General features: G+C 36.0%; 1 protein-coding gene across 1 annotated transcript; it reads left to right on the forward strand.

Annotated features, from left to right (window-relative positions):
- Positions 1 to 2751: 2751 nt before the first annotated feature.
- Positions 2752 to 12023, forward strand: LOC135783416 (leucine rich adaptor protein 1-like). The gene is made up of 2 exons (XM_065294122.2): positions 2752 to 3104; positions 9627 to 12023. Exons 1-2 carry the CDS (start codon positions 2928 to 2930, stop codon positions 10005 to 10007), a joined length of 558 nt encoding a protein of 185 aa, XP_065150194.1. The 5' UTR covers positions 2752 to 2927; the 3' UTR covers positions 10008 to 12023.
- The last annotated feature ends 8652 nt before the right edge of the window (positions 12024 to 20675 follow it).

The following is a 20675-nucleotide window of genomic DNA, read 5'->3' on the forward strand; positions in this document are numbered from 1 at the left end:
GCGAGACGAAACGACACTTAGTATGATTTCTCGAATCGTTCTCGCGGTACTTTGACGTCATGTGGTTGTTGGTTCTTGCAGCCGCGCCTGAAGTTGGACAAGTTTGTGTTGACGGCTTGAGGCACGCCGACAATGAGCCCGCGTTCTGAGTCTCAGAGGGAAATCAAGATGTCGAAGTGGGAAATTATATAAAAATTTACAGACAGGAGTGTGAGAGTGACCTGGGCCTGCCTTGTAGCAATGGATATATGGAAAATAGCATTGGAAGTTCTACAACCGCATTTCAGGTGCAAACATCCAAATGTTCGGCTGTCATTAAGTCAATTCGGGCACCATGAACTTCAGCCAGACTGTACATAGTTTTGAAAAGTTCAGATGTTCATGTTCTTCAGCATCCTTGCAACTCAACGTACAACAAACAGCCTATTATTGTTCTGCATTTAACGTTAAAGGTAAGCCTGTACGATCTCTCTCTCTCACACACCTGTTTATCAGGAGTAAATAGATAAAAAACAGACATTGTTAAATTTATAATTAACGAATTTGAATTAGCCTATCCTACAGCATAGCTGTATATGTAAACGAGTTATTGTCATTTTGCTATTGTGGTTCTCTAGCTGCTTCGCTAGCTTATGGTGCATTACTTGTGGCAGTTAAAATAACTACAAAAATGTTGGACGTACGTACGTTATATGATCAAATTGAAAATGTTGATAAAATGTTGCGTTTGGACCGTTTTTGGGCTGAAAACCATCAACTCTAACACTGCCCCCCACCATTACGTAAAATTTATTTCTACCTCTGAGTCTGAACTTCAAATGAGTAGTGTTGTGCTAATATGTAACGTTAGGTATGCGTTTTTTTTGTTGTTGTATTGTTCAGAGCTCTGTACGTTGCTCACTATAGCTGTAGTTTTTGTGGTTGTATTACAGAGATGTTTGTTTATGACACTTTAAAACTTAATGTACCAAACCTATGTATTTTCTAGCTGGGGGAATTATATGCATTCATGTGATCGCCCCCTCTGGTATTTTAGACGCCCCCTCATCAGCGCTCGGCTGGCGCCGGCACTGACTGAAGCCCATTCATTTCAATGGCACCTGCTGGTAAATCGATGAAATTACCGTTTCTCTTTACATTTTCGGACATTTCATTAATATAGTCAACAGTGATATTTTATGAACTCTGCTGTAGGTAATGATTATCGTTAATAATAACTAGTAAAATTTTTATATTTTAATGAGTTGTGTATAATGTGTGAATAATATAGATTTAATGGTTTAATATTTTATTACTGGTGGCCATCTACTTTATACTTATCTTTTTTATATATTACGAGTAACACTAGGGGGCAACAGCGACAAGCTAAATGCCTCATAAGAAAGTCACACTGCTCCACAATGCTGCTATGTGTTTCATTGTGTTTGGTAAGTAATACGAGTGATGTATCCTCGAAAATCATGTATAATTATATCAACATTTAATGTGTACTATAAATACAATTAAATATGAATTTAGTGTGTTTCTGTTATGCTTCACTGTTACAAATAACCGCGTTGGCGATCTTTTTTGTGATTTTAATATAGTAAAAGTGTAGGAATTATGTTTTTAGCAGATTGATAGCCATTTATATAGCCATATTTTGGTACAAAAATAAAAGATAAACTGTGTTGCTGTAGTTGGTATAGATAACCACAGTTATATTTGGGTCACAATTAACTGTTTATCTTTATTAACTGATTTACTGTATTTCCATCACTCCCTAGTAAAAAAACGTTATAAACACAGTAAGTATAGTGATCAATTCCCATTACAAGCTAATATTTACCTAAAATAGCTGAAAACCTATGCAAACAGATTGACAGCCCTGCTTGGTTTGGAACTGTAGAACGTTACCTGAATCACGTGACCGCGCGGCGGCGAGATCAAAGCGTGTCGTAACTCTGTTATTATACGACTCTGGGTTTTACTAGAAAAGACCCTTATGTCTCGGTTGGAATCATTTAGAGCCCTTTAAAGGTGCATTGAAATTCCACTATATATGGAGAAAAATCATGGAATGTTTTCCTAAAAATAAAAAATAAAATTCTTCTTGACTGAACAAAGAAACAAATAAACATCTTGGATGGCATGGGATTAAGTAAATTATCTGAATTTTTTTTGAAAGTGATCTCATAAATCCGTATTAAGACTAATCAGACTTACAAAGACAGAAATGAAATCACTATTAAACTGTTTGAAATGTTTTGATATGTTTTAAGTCTGACAGCTAGACGGCGGCAAAATTACCAGGTGAAAAAATTTCGTGATACTTGCTATCCTTAAGATTATCAGTGAAATAAAGTGCTGAGAAATTAACAAAATGATGCTGGGAACATTTTGAGCAGATTTTCTGCTGTTTCTGACTACATTCAATAGGATTTCATTGTTTAAATGTCGCATCTTCTGGAAATAAATAAACCACTAATATGCCTGTGTCTGGTTTTGCCGCCAGATGGCGCTATTAAATCACATATTGTCACAGGTGAATATTTTTCATAATATTGAAGATTTTTCTGTGAGGTGAACTCATATAACTGCATAAATGAGATTGAAGTGAGTTATACGCAGCTTTATCATCACCTCATCTCGTATTTGTCTCGTCGTATGTCGAATGAATCGTCTTTAACTGAGAGAGCGTGTTGCGCATGCGCTCTCTATCTGAATGATGACGCGCATGAGGGCGGGTGTCACCTGTGTGTGCGTGCGGGAGCGAGCGAGTCCGACACCCACTGCAGTACAGATCGGCTGGAGATCCGTTGGTGATCAGCTCAGATCGGACTCGCTACTACAGATCAGTACGCAAGATATCCGCGCGCTTTCTTTTAAATGTTTATAAGTTTGAATGCTTTGATCACCTGTGGCTCTGCGGTTAATTATTATTGACGATGGACGAGTTGCCGGACTTCAGAGATGTGGAGAATAAAGTGGGCCGTAAAGTTCCGGAGAGTCTGATTCGATCATTCACAACCGGACCCGCTGAGATCAGATCTACAGAAACACGCGTGAACTCTCACGATCTACAAACTTTAAACAGCAAAATCATCTTCCTCAGACAGCAGATGGTGAGACTTTAACTAAGTTAATAGTTACAGACATAATATTTACTATACTGAGAATACTGATTATCTTATTGATTACTGTCTGTTTAACATTTACAAAACATTTTAGTTTTATTGCATTAACATAATTAACCACGGTTTTACTGGTAAACTATACAAAAACAAAAAATCGATGGTTACTATAGTTACACACCATGGTTAATGTAGAAAATCAATGGTTTTACCAGGGGAAATCAATACAACAAAAACCTGGTTAATTTTCGAAAGGGTTGTTTAACATAATTGCCTTAAAAACTATGCTCTCTTTTATACCCGAGTGTTGATAACTGGTTATGTAGTCTATGATGTGTTAATAGGTTAGTTGAGTGTAATATTGAGTGTGTGAGATGTATATTATGTATGTGTGCTGGCCATGTGTGTGTCAATCAGGTTAGCTAAGAGTCAGTATGGTGTTAATGGGTCAGTTGTGTATGATTAACAGCACTAACAGATGGTCAGAGTTGTACTACACACACACACACACACACACACATACAGAGAGAGAGAGGGACACATGCTGGCAGGTAAACACACACACACACACACACACACACAGACATCCAGACACACATACAGAGAGAGAGAGAGGGACACATTCTGGCAGGTAAACACACACACACACATGACAGACATCCAGACAGACACACACACACACACACACACACACACACACACATGACAGACATCCAGACAGATACACACAAGTGTTAAACAGAAACACACATGAGCAACAAACCCTAAGACTTCACCATGAGTGTAATACAATAAAACACATCACTGCTAAACAAATAGTAATGTTATAGTTGTCTAGTAGTTCATCCAAAAATAAATATATCTGTTATGTATTCACACTTTTATCTGTATGTAGGGTTGAAAAGGGGCATAAAGTTATCTGGGAAAATTTTAAAAATATTCCAAATTAAAACTTTATAAGAATTTATGGGAATTATTCGGACATTTGGGGGATTTTTTTATAAACTTTATCATATACAAACATAAATAAAACATTTTTTGTGATAAGCAGACACACATGCAAGGTAGGTAATAAAAGTATTGAAGAATCCTGATACTAATGCTCATCAAGCCTGGATTGATTTGATCTAAAATCCTTCAGAAATAAATTTTTGATCAAATAAAGGCTTGATGAGTATAAGAAACATCTTTTAAAAACATTAAAACTAGTAATGTGTCCAAACGTTTGGGTCGTAGAGTAAATCTGTATGATAATAGAAAACTGGCTTACAGAATGTAGAAGAAAGATCGTCACAGCTTGAACTAGAAACATGATTTAAATATTAAGTATTATAATATATATATATATAATATGTACATTTTCGTGGCAAAATGAGATAACTCCGTTATTATTTTGTTTTATGGTGCTACTAAGATGTAGTTTTTAAGTTATTAAGGTTTAAATCAAAACAAACCAACTGCAGTTGAATTGATATTAATTGGAATGCACAACCAAAAGTTATCTCGTTTTGCAACAAAACTCTTTATTAAATATTTATTAAATAAGTCCTTGCATCTGTGTGTATTTTTATATACAGAATTATTATACACCGTACACACACACATATATATGATAAAAAAAACTTTTATTCTGCAAACGAGTAGTTTAGATTAATCGTTTTGCAGCCCTAATTCTCGTTATTTTCCATGAGAGTTTCCAACCTTGAAAATTCCCAAAATTTTGCAACCCTATCTGTATGTTACACAGAAGATATTTTAATGAAGATCCGGTTAGGTGGATTCAGGAAATAATGACTCACTTTAAAAAAGTGACACCCAAAGTGTTGAAATGCCTTTTGGTGACAAAACAAAGGCAATATTTGAGCTATTTCACATTAACACCTTTAATCTCATTTGTTTTAAATATCACACTCCAAACCTCAACGTGTCACAGTCAGATCTACAGCGTTTGATGAGTTTGTGTAACTCATTGATGGGTGGAAATGTGCAGATTTAAATGTGCAGTTCCTGGAACGAGTACTGGGACGCTTTTCCGAGAACTAAATCTTTCCCAGTATGGAATTCCTGGTTGCATTCGCACTGCCAGTAATGTTACGAAGACATTTCATAATCAGGTGTGTGCTGCTATAAATGTGATGTAACTTGATATTACTGTTGATAGAGTAATAACTTCATGAAATAGTTATCAGATCTTAATTATTAAGTGTCATGATCGGGGTTGTGTTTTTGTGTGTTAGATGTATACGTTATAAAATTTAAAGATGTATACAGCTGAGAAAATGACATGTTTAGGTATGTTTATGTATTGTAACATAAGTATGAAATGTATATTTACGAAGCTTTTCAAAAAAAGTCGCTGACAGTTTTGTGTATGTCATGTTTTTAGCCAATAAAAACATAGACTTACGTGACCCACCAAATGCATTTCTGAACTAAAGTTCCCTGTTCTTGCGGTCCGAACACGACAAAAAAACAAAAAACAGGTACTTGCGATAAAATGGTTCTTGATGTACGCAATAGTCCTGGCAGTGGAAAAGCCCCTCATGTTGCACGTTTACATTAGTGATGTCTATTTATGCAATGATCAATCAGTTTAATAATGGTTAACTGTAACAGTGCTATAAAACTTTACTGCAGTGGCATATAGCCAAAGACATGAAAGTGTGCGTTAATGGCAATCAAAATGGCAGTTTTTTCATGCAAATTAAAATGTTTTTGTCTAAATAACATGCTAGTGGGAAATGAGTCAATGTAGTTGGTGTTTTGAAAATCATAAAGTTAAACTTGTCTCGTAATGTAATAATAATGACTAATAGACATGGTGTATAACTCTGCCTCACATGCGCACTCCATGTCAGAATAAAGGTTTCATTATCAAATGTTATTTTTCTAGTCGTTCACATCGCTTTCCGAGTTGCTGATATACTGTTTGTTGTAATTATATCCATGAAGCATATTAAGGGCACTTTTCCCGTCGTCACGTCCAGCTTGGATCTGTATTCTGCAGAGATACTTAAATTATGGAGATAGCAACCTTTGTTATTCTACCATTAGAAAACCTACAACAGTCAACTTGATGAGCATGCATCGCTTCAGCCAGTCAATAATGATCAGTGATATCTGCTCAGAGTGACACGACAGTCAGCTACAGTTTAAATTTAACAGTTTCTTGATGAAATTGAAGATTATATTTTAATCTGTTCATTAAAAATGGCTTCTGGTCTCCTTTCCTGTGTATAGCAGCATTAGCAGTGTTGTTATGCTAAGCCTGCAGGCTTCCCTAGAGAGGGTTTCTGCTTTTAGTAGGCTAACGCATTTTCTGTATCAGATCCAATAGGCCAATTCACACTGGTCCAACAACAACAGACCCCAACATTCTAAAGTCTCATTTACTTTGATCCAAGAACTGCCAACAGGGTTTTCACACTGACCCAACAGTCTGTTAGATCTGTGTGAATTAGTCTTATCAGATCCACTGTGAATGCCAGCCTTTCGTGCAGCCAGACGCGTCTCGGGCGTTAAAAAGCCCAGGTGTGTGCTTGGCATCAAGCATCTTTGTGATCATGGCTAGTTTAACTCCTGCGCCCTCGCTTCATTTTTTTCTCCTGCTGTATGTGTTTTGTGCAGGCGACGCACATGCGCTCATGATCTTGCTTATTCAACAAGTTTTAACGATTTAATTCTTTTCGACAATTAAACGAGTATCAATAAGTTGTTAACATACTTAGTTTACATGTTCCTGTAAAGTAAAACGACTTAAATAAAATCAAAACTTACTCGGCCCCACTGTTGTGAGCTTGAACAACTTTCCTTGATTTTAATACTCGGATCTCAGTTCCAGTTAATATTTACAAGTGAAAGGTGGAAAAAGTCTGACTTGTCTTGAACAAAGTGTGAGCGTCCATCACACCTACTGCTGAATATCTCCATCCACACATTCAGAAAGAGAGTAGCAGTCTTTCATGTACCAGCATGTACCATCATTAACATGTTTAAAACCGTTGGGATTTCATGTCTCTTGTATGGTTTGTGTTGTATGAGAAAAAGGAAAAACAGGAAAACCACCATTAACCCTAACTAACTAATTAATGACTGACTGATGATGTTCAGGTCACATTGCATTAAAGGGAGCCATTGTTTTTCTGGTCATGATGAAGGGCTGGAGGATGATTTCCAGGTCAACACACACACACACACACACACACACACACACACACACACACACACATTCACAAGGCTATAAACACACACACACACATTATATTGTGTGCAAAGGTTATAAACAGTTCAGGATTTAAGTCATCTCAAGCTCAGATGATAGAGAACAACACTGGCAACGCTATGATCTTGGTTTGATTTTCAGTCAACACATGTACCGATAAAATGTTTTAGTTTGAATGGACTCCCTACTGGGAAAAATGCTAAAACCAGGATAAGTTGGTTTTAGCTGGTATCTCAGCTTGGTATTTGCTGGTGTAGCAAGCTGGTCTGTGTTTTGGTCACTTTTTAAGCTTGAAGGACCATCTTAACCCAGCTACCAGCTCATGCTGGTCTTGGCTGGATTTTTCAGTAGGGTTGTAAGTCACCTTAGATAAAAATGTCTGCCAAATGCATAAAAAAATGAAACCATTCATTTAGATAAGGAGTTAACATGATTATATAATAACAAAAGTTTGGTCAAACCATGGAGAAGATAGATGGTTTATCATGTCTTTTACATCTGGTACCAGTCGCAACACATCGCTGTTGTATTTTGCATGCATGCGCTCATGTTTAATGCAAATTGCATGCAAGTTATTTGTAGGCGGTGCTGAACAAAGCTAGCTTCAGACTCTCTCAGTTTATAAGGTTTCTTTGTATTTATTGTGTGTAGCCTGTCCTGTCTTCATTATTTTAATAGCTTTGAGTATTCAAAGGTCATGAAGATCTTTCACAAAGAGCTGAATTTAACCCTTAAGTTCATCTCTGATTTACTAATAAATATATTTATTTTCTGTGCCAATAGCAATATTCAATTATTTAGAATGACTGCCAATACTGCTAGTGTTGCTTTTACTCATTGTTAAGTGTTGTGAAATCCTAAAAGTACAGAGTGTACAAACTACAACTCAGTTGTCATTGTGACCCAATTCATAATAATCACACCGTTTGAGTTCAGATGCGTTTTAATGTCAGGATATAATCTGCACCGATCATCAGCTCTTTTTAAACAATCAGCCGATGTCCAATTATGTTAATTCGTCACGTGACATATGTCGTCATAACAACAGGTTAGTCTTAACTGGAGTGATGTTAAACTAGCACAATTTAACCACAAGAGATAGCTGTTTAATATCTGGATTTGCATTTGAATTTAGCTGTGTTTGTGCTTTTGGTCATTTTTCTTTAATGAAACAACCCATCTCCTTCTTTGTTTGATAACTCCTCTCTCGGGGCTCCATTGAATTAACACTTTGGGATCTTGCCGGAAGTAGTAGGTAATCCGGGTACTTTTCATCTACTGTTTTGGTAATACTATGAATCCAGACATGGGCTACTACTCGTCTCGCCTACTGCTTTTTGCCTACTATATAGTATGGAAGTAGGCGGTTTCGGACACAGCCATGGTCTGATCTAGATGAATATTCAGACTTTATGAACACTACAAAAGGTTTTTGTCTTGAACTTTCTGAACCAATGAGATTAAGGTTTGAAAGTTTACGCCGTTGACGGGCAATATAATGTGTTTGTGCGTTTATGGCCCTGAGAATGTGTGTGTTGACCTGGAAATGATCCTCCAGTCCTTCATCATGACCAGAGAAATGATGTCTGTCTCTTTAAATGTGCGGTCAGGCCTACAGAACAAAGCCCACTATTGGTCTGTGACCCATGACATCACCATGTGCTCTTTTTTTATAGACCGTTTCATCGGGCGCACATGCAGTGACGCGATAAGGGTCTGGTCCGAACTTTACTTCCGGTTTCTGTTTTTTTTAATGGTCTGACTAGTTGTTAAACTGAACTATTGAACAAATACCTCGTCGAAAATAACAAATGTTTTGGGTTCTTATGTAATCTATGTGTTGTTTATTTAGCTAGTTATATAAATAAACTACTTTAAAAGGACTTTGTTGTTATTTATTCTTCGCCGAGTTTACCAGAAGTTACGTGATGACCACGAAAGCCGCTTGTTTATGTTGTTACTGCTAAAACCGTCTAAAAGGACACATTTATTTTTTACACTTTTATTTATTAATGAAATGATCAGGATTCGGTACAAAATAAATATCAATCATTAGCATTTGACTTAACATTTCAACCAGAGTTATAGTAATGTAGATTAAACTTATTTTAAATGCATGAAATGTAAATCATGTAGTTTTTGTTTAAGTTCTTTCTCTAAAGCATCTGGTCTATTATATTACATGTCACGTAAATCATGTTTAAATTTGTATAAACACAGAATATTTTCTTTAAAGACTAAACTATTTTCCTGCCGAGTTTGTATTAACTTCAGTTTTTTTTCTAATACAGGCTCACCTCCGCGCTGTAGACGTCAAACTGATGCAGCAGCTGCTGTCAATCAACGAGGGCATTGAGTCGATCCGCTGGGTTATGGAGGAGAGAGGAGGCGTGGCCAGCCGGGAGGGCAGCTTGTCTGGCAGTTTGACGAGCAGTTTGTACAGCCTATCGGACAGCCAGGACGCCTCCCATCACGGGAGCTGCGGCGATGAATTGGATGGTATTTCAGTGGGCAGTTACCTGGATGCGCTCGGCGAGGAGGATCCTGATCTTTCATCATCCTCCAACCTTTTTGACAGCTTCAATGGAAAACCTGCTATTGAAGAGGAGATGTTTAAGAAATCGACCGTCCGTCCTCGCGTAGAGACTGATGAGTACTACTGTTTCGGATAACCCTAGCCTGTGTTTGGATGATGGTTTATTTTATTTTATGATGTAGTTCAAAGAACTGGGAAACGTGACGTTTGATCATCAAGTAAGTCATGAGGTTTGGATAATGAAAGATACACGTAGACTGAAATGACTTTAGCTTGGCAGACCGAGCTGCAGGAGTTTTCTCTGTGCTCAATGTAGCATCAAATATTTCTTGTCAACACTATTTGTCTTAGTTTGTTTTAGAAACAAACATTTAAAGGCGACTTAAGTTAAGAATTATTACATCATAAAACGTACAGACAGTGATTCGCGGTGGTCTCTGTTCTGCTTCTGTGTAAATCCAGATTCAATATGGTTTCAGTTTGATTATGATTCTGTTTATATATACACATCCTCTTACTGACAAGACTAACCCCCCTAAACCAGCTTACCCAGCTAAAAAATAGACTCGGAGACAGTTTTAGCTGGTCTTGTCAGTAAGATGTTCATATATGGACGGAATCATAATCAAACTGAAACCATATTGACCAGGTTGACTAGCTAGAAAAGTGTCCCATCTAAAACCTGCCTGCTATCCCAGCCTAACTAGCTAAAATTGGCTTAGGTTGGTTTTTATTATTTTTTCAGTAGGTATGTTAGAAGATAATGTGTTAACTGGTTTGCGGTGAGAAAGTTTACCTGTTCAAGCTTTTTAGCTCATATATTTGACATTCTTTAAGTCTTAGGGGTGCTTCACAATTCACGTCTTTTGCGCGCAGATACATTATTTTGAATGTAGACGCTAGGGGGGGGGGGGCGATATGATCAACATCTTAAGTCAGGATAGGATTCCTTTTATATCATGATAATGGTTTGTATGAATCACGGTGAGAGATTTTCTCTCAATGCTGTTTGATTTACATGAGTGACAGACAGGAGCTAAAATTAGGTAACTTCCCCTTTAAAGCAACACCAAAGTTTTTTTTTACCTTAAAATAACGTTTCCAAAAACGTTTCACTCGAAACAGGGTGAACGACACTTTCACATTCGCTTTGCAGCGCTCTATTGGCCAAAACCACACTAAAGAAGTTTCCAACCGTCCTGTAGTTCAAGTGAAAACTACAAAAACTTGCTTTATGCCAGACCTGCAATCCAAACAGAGCCAGCTTTGCTGCATTAGGCTGAATTATTTATGACAGTGGTAATGGACAATTACGCTTCTAACCTGTAGAGGGAGCAAAGAGCAAAAACTCTTTAGTTTTGCTTTAAGACCAAAGTCCAGATCTAATCTACTGTTACACATGCATTTTCTTTTTCTGCTGTTTACTTTCGTAAAAAAAAACCTTACTTTTTCGTGACTATGCGCACAGCAAGTGGGCGCGTAACCTTGATAAAGACGATAGTCCAAAATCTCTACTGGTTTAGCATACCTACCGGTTTATCACCCACTCCTAGTAGACACGCTCTTTTTTTTTTCAGGCACAGCAGCACCACAGTCAGTTGAAAATACTTCTTTTCAGAATGTCCGGTTGGAAAGAAAGAGAAAAGCGTTGTGGTTTTAGACGTGAAATGTGAAGTGCTAATGGTTTGTAAAGCTAACGTCATAGATTCATCTCTTGTTTACTTTGATGTGAGTCTCTACTGCACTGTTTATGAACCTCAATAGGATTTCTGCTTGATTAGGTTTTTGTGTTTTTATCTTGATTTTTTTGTGTTGAAGTGCAATTTTTAGTCCTGCCAAAGTCTCAGGAGACTGAACTGAAATCTTATTGGCACATGATTCAAGATTTGACTCTTCTCTGTAATAAAGAGATTCAAGGGAAAATTTTCTTCGTTACTTAAAAGTTTGTAGTCTGTAGTAACATCAAATATATTTACACAACAGCAGTTTGTTTTTTGCTATTATTAATTTATGTTGTTTTTTATCTTGTGACCTTTATCTTTTTATTTATTTAATTTCATCTTAATAGATGAATTCTGTGACGTTCTGATGTTTTTTTAACCATGTCAAAATCTTTTCACATTGACAAAATAAACAAACTAAACAGAATCAAGATCACACAAGTCCACAATGAATGTGAAAATCCTATGTGCAAAGTTGCAGTCAAAGCCAATCAGAAGACAGATGATGATGTTTGTGAGGTATTTTAAACCAATGAGAATTCAGTGTGGGCGGAGCTACTCATAGTAACATCAGTGCTGGTTAGAGAGAGACATCAGTTTATGTTGTTTTAACTTTGTGAAGTTAAATGAAGATCCAGCAGATGATCTAGAGAATCACAGAGATATGAATCAATATCAGAGTGTTTGGTGATATAATAGTGCTGATGTTGTGATTGAATATCTGTTATTTTATGTTAAAGTTCCTCACATTGATTTAAAGTATTATGGTCTGTATGGTTTAATGCTGTGTTTGTGGTGATAGACTGAGGAATGTTGATTGGCTGTATTTTTACATTCACCGGCCTCCGTTTCCGCCCGTGATGTCCGCAGACACACAGAAGATCATTGATTCTGTGGACAATGAGATGATTTTAACATCTCTCCCTCGCTAACACATCCACACAACATCCTCCATTCATACTGTATGTGCTTACACATGCTAACAGAGATAAAGACTTCATAGTCTTCTTACTATTGGGACGTAAATGAAGAATCTCTCTCCTCCTAATCGACTGATGATCTACATGTTCACATTTTCATCAAGAAACACAGAACAGATCAAACAGATCTTAAACTTCTGTTTTAAAGGGGTCATATTATGAGACTTTTTTTAAGATGTAAAATAAATCTTTGGTGTCTCCAGAGGGCGTATGTGAAGTTTTAGCTCAAAATACCTCACAGATCATGTATTATAAAATGTTAAAATTGACACTTATAGGTGTGAGTGAAAATGTGCAGTTTTTAGGTGTGCCCTTTAAAATGCAAATGAGTTGATGAAATGCAAACACCGATCACAATGATGGTTGTTTGTTGAAATTGAAACACAATTGTGCTGTCAATTATTTTCTCTCTCTGCACTAACTGGGAGTGCCGTGGTAGGATAATGCAGATTAAGGGGCGGTATTATTATAATAAAATCCCCTTCTGACATCACAAGGGGAGCCAGATTTCAATGAGCTATTTTTTCACATGCTTGCAGAGAATGGTTTACCAAAACTAAGTTACTGGGTTGATCTTTATCACATTTTCTAGGTTGATAGAAGCACTGGGAACCCAATTATATTTTCCAATCAGATTTTCATGCTGTGACCCCTTTAACACTCATGGCATTAAATGCAATCTGTGCACAGACCAATGTTAAATAAACAAGCAGCCTTTCAACAGAGTCACTAACAGATGTTTATCATATAAAGGCCAAATATCTGCACCCATTGCACAAAACTAACAGCACAAAAGCTTATTTTTTGTAATGTTGTTTTATAGGGGGTTGTTTTAGAGACCTCATCTGACATTCGCTGTAAAGGTAAGGGATTACTGATGACGGGCTGTTGAATTGTTCAAAAATAATTAACACCCAAGGTGGAACGACTCAAAGTGAAGCCATTACACCGCGGGTGTGCATTATTTTCCAATAAATCAAAGGTCCAAAGTCAATTATTCCTCTTATACCACGGTTATCACAAACATCACTCTGGTGGTTATTTTAAGACATTTCACAGGTTAGGTGTGTGTTTATTGAAAAATAATCAACTGTGAAACATTTCCCAACCAATCAGAATAAAGCATTCCACAGCCCTGTGAAATAAATTGTCTGTAACACACAGTTAGTGACTAAAACCAAAGATATGAGAAATAACAAGATCAGGCTATGAATAGGAGACGATGCAACACTCAATTATGACCACTCTGGTGACAGAAGTCCCGCCTTCCAGTTCAAAGAGCCAATCATTAATCAATAAAGGCGTAAAGATGATTCTCTGATTTGGAACATATATATCTTTTTGAGGTACCAATATGCACCCGTTAGGTACTTTTTAAAAAAGGTATCACCCCAGTGACAACTTTTGTACCTTTCTTTCTGAGCGTGTTTTGATTGTCTGACAACAGAAGCAGATAATGTACAAATGAAAAAAAAAACATTTTAAGCATTCAGCTGTATTAAAATATAGTTTGTGACAGTTCAGAGTAAGACAAACCTAAAACCGATTTGCAATTCCAATGTAGTCAGAATGCCAGTATGACGTCACTAATATGTTAATTATGTAATGAAAACTAAAATGCATTTTTGTTCAGCCTTAATTAAAAAATATCTTAACATAGTTTTTAGTTTCAAGATAGACACCAGGGGCCTCATTTATAAAATGCTGCGTAGAAACCATCCTACATTTGATCTTACGATCATTTATCAAAAATGCGTATGTGTGATTCATAGAACGAACATATGCACAAAAAAACGATGCCTAATTATTGTCATTGACATATAATTGAGTTAAGCAGCAAGAATGGATTTATCCAAAAACCTGCACCAATTGGACAAGCACTGTGGATTTTTGCGTACGCACACTTTATGATCAAATCTGTGCATATGCACACTTTATAAATGAGGCACCAGTTTTGTTTTTTTTGTAAGGTTTGTCTGTAAAAACTACTCAAATGCATTCAGGTATATAGGACCTTAGTCTTGTTGGAGTGAAATAACTGCCTGGAGGCGTTGCAAACATGGCCGCCTAGTGAAGAGACTTCCCTAAAGAGACTTCATTAAAATCTTAATATAATCCTTTTATAGTGGAGTGAAAATAATAAATCAGATCTAATATATAGTTATTAACTGTCCTGACCCATCCCTTCTCATTATTGGATTCTTTTGAGTAAATCAAACACCACACCTTTATAATAATAATAATATAATGTTTCTTGAGCTGAACAAAAAAACGCCCAAATGCATTTAATAATCTTGAGACATCAATTCATGCTAAAACTTGCCGACAGAAATCTGATCTTTCTTTCTTTGTGATAATAAAGTGACCATTCATACAACCGTGTAGCCATCTCAGATCAGCTTCAGTTGATCTCAATCTTGATTTATATCTCGACAGCGACTTCTTCATTGTTTTGTAGTTGATAAGCAGCTACTTTAAAAACCCTCAAGATGAAAATCAGACGTCATGTGTGGATTATCTGATCCAGGTCTGGAGAATCTGTTGTTAGGACACTGAGGTTAAACCGGTCAGGAGTGTTAGAAACTGGTTAGTTGAGTTTCTGGGCAGCTTTACAGAATCATGTGAAGACAAACACTAATGTAACACAATCACTGACATACATACTATTTATATGAAGAGATTTACTCAGAGACACATCACAGATGACCATCTTAAATGATTCTTTCCATCATGATCTCACCTATGCTGTTGTGTATAATGTCGACCAGTTTTAACTCTCTAACTAAACTAAAACAGGCTTAAGAGTGTCAGTCAGACGAGACAGAAAGAGTTTCTTCTTGTATCACACATGAAGAGAGAAATGAGAGACGACTGCATGAGCTCAGATAACACAGACAGATCTCACATTACAGCCAGACTCTTTTATCTGTTTCTGTGTTTTATAGTAATGCTATACAGTAATGATGGTGAATTTGGCATTAATGTAAGCTGTAAAACGCCCATCATTCATTCAAATAGGTGTCATTATTTCCAGTTTAGTAGGCAAAAATCACAAAAGCAGAAGAAAATGAGCCGCCGTGTTCCAACAGGCCAAGAGCAAACCAACCACCATCTGTTTGTGTTAGACGACGGGTTAATATGTCAAGAGTAATGTCAAAGCGTGACAGTCAGAGCAAAATAATCCCTGACAGGAAAATCTGGATCCAGATGTTGAATTATACATCACTAAACCAGATAAACATGGACATTAAATATCAAGTTTAAATCATTAATAAGATTTATGTATTAGTCGATTCAAGAGACACATGACTGCTGTTACGTCTATGACAAAAGACATCAAAATTTGAGAAATGAAATATAAACACCGTTTAGTGACTGAATGTAACTAATCTATGTAAAGAAGATGAAAATACAGCAGACATATTAGTTAAAGCTCCAGGCGACTCTGTCCTGATATACAAATACAGATTCAAAATATTACATACAGTACGATGAATTGTGTTTCTTAAAATCATATTACTGTCAGCTATTTAACCAGCACAACACATAGACTACAAAAAATAATGAGACCAAATCCTTTCTGTATTTGTTTCTACTGTCATGTCTGGTTATTAAACTCACATCTAACCAGAAGCGATGTTTAGTGTTAAAAGTTTCTTATAATGTTAATAATATTATGCATTCATGTTTTTTCATCTGTCCTTCACATAAAGACGAGCATTCATTTGAACATTAATGTGCTGTTGCATACGCGCATGAACATGTTCATTTCACACAATGCTCGTCTAATCCCAGGACGTCAGGACATGACGTTTGGCTCCCGGTGAACATCAGGAAACATAAACTCATCCGTCAGGTTTCTTCTTTATGCATGAGAAATCAAACAAACTCATATAATATCCACAAAATTATTATAGTGTATGTTTTTATTTTAACCCTATAAACCTAACCCAAATAACTAGCACTCTTATTATTACAGATGATCACGAGTGAATGTTTATCTCAGTCTGATCTCAGTTCAGTCAGCTGTCATGTGAGCAGCAAGAATTTCATAATCGCTCCGCTCCGTGTTTACCATTTCCCACTCCTCACTTCCTCTTAACTTACTCCTCGCTCCTTCTTCGCTCCATAGAAAAACTTGCACCTACTTAACAAATGTTCTTTTCTTTATATCACAAACCTCGGTGCAGAAGATGCATTCAGTGTAAAATAAATAGACAATACTGGAGTCTGCTGTGTTCGAGATTATAATGTTAACTAGCTAACAGGTGTTATGTTTAAAGTTAAGTTCAAATTTCATTGGTGGCTTGTTTGTAACAGTAAAAAAAATTCAGTATTTCGAAGAAGAAAATGTGGCTTTCCCTTGTGTACACATATCCTTAAAAGTAACATTTTGGCTGTATTATTTGTGTCCCCCTCAAAATTTGCCCTTGAAAAATGTTATGTTTTATGTCTCACCCTAACTATTAGATTAGATTTACACTTATAGTTGCATTATGGGCCATTAAAGTTGCAGTAAAATTAAAAACTTTTACAATTATTCATTCAACTTTCATTTCATGGCGACGTTAACTTGAGTTGTGCCGTGATGGAGCGGAAGTGGAGCGCCTTTGGAGTGACAGAAAACCACAACGCTTCATGCAAAATCACGCTGCTCCACTCTCGCTCCTCTCCGCGGACACACACTGGTCCACTTTTTTATCAAAATGTTTCATGACACCTCATACGTGTAATTTCGCCAGAATCACCCAATGTTGTCCAATAGTCATCATACAGAATTTACACTTTATATTTATTTAGGAATGCAGATGAGTTCAGCAGTTAGAGATGCACTTCAGAGTAAATGAATTATGTTCCTCATAGAGCATTACATTAGCAACACAAAAGGTTGTGGGTTCAATTCTCAGGGAACAGAGATTAGGCTAAATACATAGCGTGTTGCTTTAGATAAAAGTGCATGCTAAATTAAAAAATTGTGATGCCTTTTCTCGTGTAACCTTTCCAAACTCTTAGAAATGAATCTGTGAAGTTCATCATGAGGGTTTGAGATCAGTTGTGATCACACACACACACGTATACACACTTCCACTGAAACTTGTTAAAATCATTATCTGTATGTTGTTCTGAAACCTCTATGATGTTGGTTTTGAAGTCTTATCTCTGAAAGAAAGCAAAGAGAAGATGTGAGATATCTTACAGTCTGATAACACACATGTGTGCCATTGTTTCAGAGATGATCCTGTTCAACATGTTTAAACAAAGAAACTCACCACTGCATGGCGACACATGAATGTGCACGCGCGTGTGTGTGTGTGCTCATGTGTGTGCGTGCTCGTGTGTGTGTATGTCTTTCTCTGTGTGTGTGTAGTTGCAGCAGCACCTGTGTCAGCAGTTGATCGCAGGAGGAGCACAAAGGTTTATTGTATCCATGATCGAGGCTCTTCTGAGGGCCACTGTGTCTCCTGTGAGCACACGTGTTCAGTCGTATCAAACAGATCTATAAAACTGACGCTCTTCAGCTGTCCCCAACATCAACACTGCTGTCTGATGCTTTACTAACACCAACTAAAACATTTGATTTTACAGCTGGCACTAAAGTTCAACTTCTCTTTTATTCTCCCAATAGCCATCAATAAACCCTGTAACAATAGTGACTGTAACTAAAAGAAATGAACACTGAAGTTTAAATTACTTTACACAAGATTATTTAAGATAACAAGTCTATTAAAATAGCCCCCCAATCTTTACAAAGCCCCTCCCCAGAGTGACCTGCATGCACACAGAGATGCTTCATCTTAATACACTGAACACCCATAAACACCGATGATCCACAGCTCATATCTCTGAAACCCTACTACATGAATAATTCAACACACACATAAGAGATATTAACATGCAGATTTCTCAACACCGTAACGTGTGTTTAAACCGGATCTGATGATGTAAGGCTGATATACTGGACACTGATCTCTACAGTCACACATGTGTCTGTGACATCCACAAAATACAACATTTATACAACAAGAGAAACCATCATCATCATCATCACCACTGTTAAATCTCTAAATACACATCCGTGTTGTATGGACAATTCAGATTTGATGTAAAGATTCACTCCTTTATTTCTTTTCCAAAAACAAGTTATTTATTCATAAATTGTTTTAAAATGAAATCATTATTACAACAATTATTTTCTTTAAGCCTCCTGAAAATCAGCAGGTTATCATTTCAAGACAATATTGTTATAAATGCCCAAGTCTCTGCTAGTAAACTAAATTTGTTGATATTTCAGTCTGGTCTCACTGTACTTTTCAAAACACAAAACATATTTTTTTCTACGTTTAAGCAACTTATTTTGATCATAGCATTATTACGTTTTTACAGCTACAGTAAATTATAAAAATTATTACAAATCTTTTATACCATAAAGATTGCATTCCCTAACCCCTTTTTATAAGTTTTGTAGGAATATAGCATTTAAAAGATATTTTATTAAAATCATGTACTGTTAGAAATAAAAAGCATATCAGACAGACAAGTGTAATAACAATCATTTATTTATTATTTTAAAATGTTCAAAATCAGTACCAAAAGTATTTAAAATGAGGATGTGTTGCAGTCGTGGTCCTCCCTGAGTTTACAGAGAAATATTAAAGTCATTAATAAACCAGAACATAAATCCAGCTTCTCTCTGTCAAAGGGGCGAACTTTAAATGTCAAAAGTACATCGACTGAAAGACGACAATGTCACAAATCTTTGAGGTAGCAGCACACAAGAGCCAATTAGTGTTTAATATCACTGCCGTAAAGCTACAAAATTATTACAAAATGGTTCAATTATTACCTAAATGTTATTCATTTTAAGGTTTTAAAATGTGGACTTGTTTAATATTATGTAAAGTCATGAACATTTCATTCAGTAAATGAGTAAACTGTCTTAAATAAGTCAGTAAATACAACTGAAAACATGTCATTAATTTGAGTAAGAAACACCAATGGCCCAATTTTAATATTTATGAATAGGAATACCTACAAATCTGAACGTCTGTTATTTGTTAATACGTAAATAATGAATGTATTAGTCCTGTCCACACGTCGATATTAGTGTGTTTTAAAATGTGAGTAAATGTATGTGTGGTACAGCTACACTTTACATAAAAATAAACACTTATTCTCATGAGATCTTACATTTCAACTTTAGTAAATGATTTCACTTAAACCAAAACAGCAAGATGATCTTTAAGAAAAAGAAGAAGTTGTTTACTTGAGTGCAGTATTAATTTCCATCTGTCATATTTAATAATGTTTATGTTATTATAAGCTCTTGAGTTTAAATAAATCAGATAAAGTGCGATCTGTCCAAACTGTGTATCAATTTTCTCCTATCATGAAGTGTATTGTGTCATCTATCCTAAGGGCGTAAATGAAGGACTGATTGTAAGAGACAGACAGTCATTAGATATGTAATGTGGTAATGTGGTTAAACTGGTCTCTATATGAGTTAGTTCATCTGTGTGTGTGTGTTGTAAGTGTTGATCACAAACTGATGTGTAACACGCTGTCCATGAAGCATAAGATGAATCTACATGCAAATAAAACATCAGAAACATTAATCCATGACATGACTGTGAACAAAACAAGAAAACCACATGAAAACAAATAAAAGATCTAATGTACAGACAGAAGGTTGTTATGACAGAATTAAGCCGTGACAGTGTGATCAGGGTATCAGACTGAAGGGGTTTATTACACAATAACCTGCTAACCGTTATACATTATCATGCTTATTACACGGCTATTAACCTCATAAGAAAGGTAAGGAACATTAAAAAAAATATTTGAAATATTTATTTGCTCATTTTTAATCAATACGTACTTTACTTCCGGTTTTATGATAAGACGTTTAATGGTTGGTTAAATCCTTTATAAATATCGTTAACATTTAAAGTCTTAACACCAATACCCATTCTTGTCTAAGGACAACTGTCATGAACTTTTTTGATCCACTTCAAATGTAGACTAGTGTATAATACTGAATATGTTATTAAAAGACATCTTTATATTTCATTTTGTGTAATGTTAAACTGTACCTGTCAAAATGAT

Source organism: Paramisgurnus dabryanus, chromosome 2, assembly GCF_030506205.2.
Source record: "Paramisgurnus dabryanus chromosome 2, PD_genome_1.1, whole genome shotgun sequence".
NCBI classification, from domain to species: domain Eukaryota; kingdom Metazoa; phylum Chordata; class Actinopteri; order Cypriniformes; family Cobitidae; genus Paramisgurnus; species Paramisgurnus dabryanus.